The sequence below is a fragment of the Cryptomeria japonica genome, chromosome 5, assembly GCF_030272615.1.
Source record: "Cryptomeria japonica chromosome 5, Sugi_1.0, whole genome shotgun sequence".
Taxonomy (NCBI): domain Eukaryota; kingdom Viridiplantae; phylum Streptophyta; class Pinopsida; order Cupressales; family Cupressaceae; genus Cryptomeria; species Cryptomeria japonica.
In genome coordinates, this window is record NC_081409.1 from 903038132 (window position 1) to 903043509 (window position 5378).

Genomic DNA, 5378 nt, shown 5'->3' on the forward strand with positions numbered 1-5378 from the left:
GGAGGAATTATTTTGGTAACAACAGGGAGTATTGCGAGGTTTTGAATGGGATTTTAAACAACAAAAGGATTCTATTTATAGGGGAAGAGGACACTATCGTTTGGTTTACGGCTAAATTGGGTGAGTATAAGGTTAACTTGGGGTATGCCATTCAAAGGAAAAGGTGTAGAGAAGTTATGTTGCCTTACAAACTATGCTAGGACAAAAGGATCCTCCCGAAAGCTAGGGCTTTCTTATGGATCGCCCTCCATGGTAGGATTGTTATGGGGGATAGATTGAGATCCATTGGTATTGCAGGGCCGAACTGGTGTCCAATGTGCAAAAAGAGTGAAGAAAAAACTTCCCATCTCTTATTATGGTGTCCAGTGGTAGAGGTGTGTTGGGATTGGTTCATGTTCATGATCGAATGGAACTCAACGAGAAGCAAAAAGTTATACGAGTTATTGCTGTCCTGGCCAATGGAAAGATTGAAATCAAAATTGGGTGATTTATGGCTGGTAGGGCCATCCTTGATTGTTTAGCAACTTTGGATAGAAAAAAATAGAAGGGTCTTCAAGGAAGAATACTCATCAGTAGATATCATCATAGGGAGAATTAGAAAGGTGATAGTGGAAGTGGTCAATGGGAGATTGCAAGGAAAACACATAAAGGCTTTCTCGAAATGGGACAAGTTGATGGAGAAATGGATGACATTGAAGGCAGGAGATTGCCAGATTGTGGATAGTCGGTCAAGGAGGTTAAGGGTGAATTGGATGGCCCCCAAGCAGGAATGACTCAAATTAAATTTTGATGGAGCTAGTAAAGGGAATCCAAGTGATTCAGTGTTTGGGACCATTATAAGGAATGAATTGGGAGGGTTGGTGTCAGCAGTCATGAGCTGCATAGGTACTGCTACCAACAACGAGGCTGAACTGAAAGCTCTAGACAAGGGTTTAGAGTTGAGTTTAGAACGAGGTGTTACTAAAATTCTAATCGAGGGAGATTCTCGAGTGGTGATTAATGGGGTAATGAAGTACCATTTCAACAACTGGAGACTTGATCAATGGTTACCTGCAATCTGGGACAAGTTGGACAAATTCTAAAAATTTAGTATATGTCACACTCTCAGAGAAGGGAACAGGGCAGCAGACCGGCTTGCATGTGAAGGGATCAGGAGCCATAAGGAGGTAGTCGAGGTGGACAAGAGGACATTGTAGAAGGAGTTGATGGATGTTAGAATAGCGGAGTCGGATCAGGGGAAAGTACAGTCACGAGTCGGGATTGTTTGAGTTGCTCTTCTTTTTAGGTCCAGGTGGTAGATCATTGGAGATGGTATGTTTGGCAAGTTAGATTCTAGAATTGATTCACCAACTTTGCAGGATTTCCCGTAGATATGGTGTCTAGGTTTTGGGAAGAGAAGTAGTAGAGGGCGACAACGTTTCAGGATAGGGGCGAGAAGATAAGCTTCACGATGTTTCAAAGGCGGATTGAATTTCTATTTAAGGAGGACACTACTGGCATTATGAAACATTGTGTTTAAGGGTCAGTATCGATACGGCTGCATTTTTCGGAGTGGAATGCTTGTGCTCCAAGCAGGAGGGACTTGCAGAGGCGCCAGAGGAACAAATCAACAGATTGTTCAACAAGGCGAACGATAAGGAGAAAGAGACCGTCGTTCAAATTCTGGGAACAGATTTCTGGAGAAATGGACATGTGCATGATGGAGTGCTGCTGGAGGCGTTCTTGACCCGATTGTGCAGATTTTGGATAATCTTGTTTCTGCATTCGAGATTGTGCACATAATGGTTTGGGAGGACCTCTCTGAACAGCATCAAACCTGTTCCGGAGTTTGGTGTGATGGTTGGGTATTTCGATCTCAATGCTGAGGGTGTGAAGACAAAGATGAAGGCGGCATGGTCCCTGTACAAAACCAGGGTGGGCAAAGCGTATAGCTTGGAGAAGTTTGAGGCCTTCATGAGGGAGAATAGTGAGATCATGACTGATGAGATGGTTGCTAGGTTGGTAGAGCTTGGTAATGGGATGGCTTATCTGTATTACTGAGAGCTATGCTCTCAGCACTAAGTTTGTTATGTAATACCTTTTTCTTTAATAGAAGGGTGCTGCCCCTTAGGCAGATCTTATTGAAAAAAAAAACTCTCACATTAATAAAATATTATTAATAATTATAATAGAAACATTATAGAAAAAATAATAGTTAAATTCATGTATAAAAATTATTAAATTATTTTATAGATATTAAAATGATTTAAAAAAAAAACTATGATTTGAAGAAGTATAAAAAAATAGAAATCTAATTTAAAAAATATTCTTATTACAAAATTATAACTATTAAAATTTAGTATTATTAATTTTAAGTTTGGGGTTTTATTCATATTTTCACATATGCTAAAAATAAAAAATTATGAAAATTAGAAGCTAAAAAATTACATATAAATAGGTGACATCTTGATGGATCTATAAAATCTGTTTCTTAGAAATCTATTAAATTGGATTATAACATCTTAGTAGATCTCATAAAATCTGTTTATAAGGGTCAAAGTGTTTTACCCAATCAAATTGTCATAAAGCAATTTTCAAAATGTGCATATAGACTATAGGAATATGCAAAATATTCTTGTTAATGGGAGTTGTATTCATATTTTCACATATGCTAAAAATAAAAAAACTATGAAAATTACAAGCTTAAAGATTGCATACAAATTTTAACATCTTCCTGGATTTGTAAAAGCCATTTATAACATCTTAGTTAGATCCGTAAAAATCTGTTTATAAGAACCAGTGTTTTACCCAATCAAATTGTCATAAAGTCATTTTCACAATTTAGAAAATGAAAAAATGTACATATTGATTATAAAAAAAATCAATTTAAAAAATAAAAATAAACTATTATTGGTTTCCAATTGATTCAAATAGTTTTTTTAATAACTAACTAAATTAAAAAAAATATCAAATGACAAGTAATATTCCAATAATGTAAGGACAAGTACTAATAATAAGATGAAAAAAAAATGTACAATAATGTATACATATATAATAGGTGAAAACTAAGAAGATGTGATGACACCATTTATTGTTGATATATAATCTCATTAAGCCAGTCTTTCATAATCCACATAATACTAAATGAAAATGGAGAGGAATATGCAAAATTTATGTATTGGGATTCCCTAGATAATACATTTCACCCTTGAGTTTGTATAAATTTACATAAATTTACATTTCAGTTTCTTTTCATGATTGAAGATAAAAAAGAGTTGAAGCATTTTATTAAAATTGTTTTATGTTTTTTTAATGTTATACGTTGAGAAAGATGTTTAATATGTTATTGTTTGGATTAGATAATGATAGATTTTTTTTTCTCTTTTTGTGATTCGTCATCAAGATGATAATAGAAAGCTCAAGAAAAAAGAAATGATATGATCTTGATGATTATATAACCATAGATATTTTTCTTTCTTTTTGTGATTGGCCATTAAGATGATAATAGAGAGCTCAAGAAAAAAGAAATGATATGATCTTGATGATGAAACACAGATTGTGATCCCAAATATTAATGAAAGAAAAAAAGCCTTTATGCAATCTAATCCAAAAACAATTGCATTATTTATTATGAATTATAGAAATCTGATGTTAACCCAAAATCACAGTTTTGGCAGAAATGCTAAATTTGCACTCTGGGGGCTCATAAATCTTGCATTTTTTACTTATGAAAAGAGAATTCAATCTCATGCAAACGCCATTAATGATGGAAAACCACCTAAAACAACCTGCTGTAGATAAGCAAGAGACCATTCTAATAGTGATAAGGCTCCATAATATCCTATTATGAGGTGAAAAAACAGTTCAAACAACAAAGCAGAAAGTACCCATTTGGTCACTCCATAAATGAATAATCTATCTCAATCTTCCAAGGCCATTTATCTTCTCATCAAACATACCCATTCAACTTACATAAACATGGCTAAAAGTCATGATAGAGCTTCTTCAAATCTTAATTCTTACATGCTTTAGAAAGCCAATCCAATCCTTCAAAGAGCCCTTCTCCAGAAGTAGCACAGGAGTTCTGAACATACCAACAGCAATCAGACAAGGATTGCAGATCAAGCTTCTCAATTATCTCAGCAGTGTTCATTGCATTGGGAAAATCCTGTTTGTTTGCAAAAACAAGCAGAGAAACTCCTTTCAAATCATCTTCACTGAGCATCTTGTGCAACAGATCTTTTGCTTCACCAATTCTCTCTCTGTCATTACTGTCAACCACAAATACAAGCCCTTCAGCATTTCTCAAGTAATGGGTCCAAAGAGGTCTGATGTTTTCCTGACCCCCAACATCCCAAACAGTGAATGCAATGTTCTTGTGCTTCACAACCTCAATATTGAAGCCCACTGTGGGGATTGTTCTGATGGCCCGCCCAAGCTTGAAGTTGTACAAAATGGTGGTCTTACCAGCTGCATCAAGACCCACCATCACTATCTGAATCTCCTTCTTTGCAAATATGCAAGGAAAAAGCTTGCTCAATTTCAGACCCATCTTGACAGAAATGCATGTTACACCAGATCATGCAAATCCACACACAAAAGGCTTGGATTGCATATCCTATGGGAGTTTATTTATTTCTTTCTTTAACGTTTTGGATCAAACTACATGATGCATCATCGGAAAGAAAAAATATAACTAAATTTCAGACCCATCTGGTCAGAGATGCATGGTTACACCAGATCATGCAAACTCACACACCTTCTGTCACTAATAAAGAGAAAAAGATTGCTGAATTTCAGACCCATGCATGTTGCAACAGATCATGAAAATCCACACATCTTCTGTCACTTAAAACACCTGATTTTGAGAGGAGAAAGAATGGAGGACAGATCCATCATCCAACTATTTGTTTGTAAATACAATGTGCATTGTTTTTAGCATTATATGCACTGTTTTCATTGTTTCTTGAGATGGGTTTTGTTGGCACATACATCTCCTTCATTTCTCTTGTTCCACCTGTAGTATACATTGCATTTTATATGTCAATTTTTATGTTCCACCTGTACTGTCATTGCATTTTCTATATCAAATCTTGTTTAGGTTTTGGGAGGCACATAACCATGGTTTAATACACTGGTTAACTGATGCATAATTGAATGAGTATGTTAACCTTGTTTTGTGCAACTGAATCTTTCTAGGCTGTTTTACAAGTCAATGTAGGTGGAAGGATCGCAAGTTACAAATATTACTGCTAGGTTTCATCATTTTCTTCGGGATTTTGAGGTCTATTAGTTGTCAGAATATTTCTGTTAGCAGAAAAACAATTAAATATTAATATTATCAAATAATAACAGCATGTGCACCCGAGTTATATAACTATGTTTTGGATGTAGTAAAT

General features: G+C 35.2%; 1 protein-coding gene across 1 annotated transcript; it reads right to left on the reverse strand.

The window, feature by feature from the left end:
• Positions 1-3899: 3899 nt before the first annotated feature.
• LOC131034673 (ADP-ribosylation factor 1) lies at positions 3900-4972 on the reverse strand. Its single transcript, XM_057966246.1, has one exon. The coding sequence runs from the start codon at positions 4529-4531 to the stop codon at positions 3992-3994; it is 540 nt and encodes a 179-aa protein (XP_057822229.1). The 5' UTR covers positions 4532-4972; the 3' UTR covers positions 3900-3991.
• Positions 4973-5378: the final 406 nt, after the last annotated feature.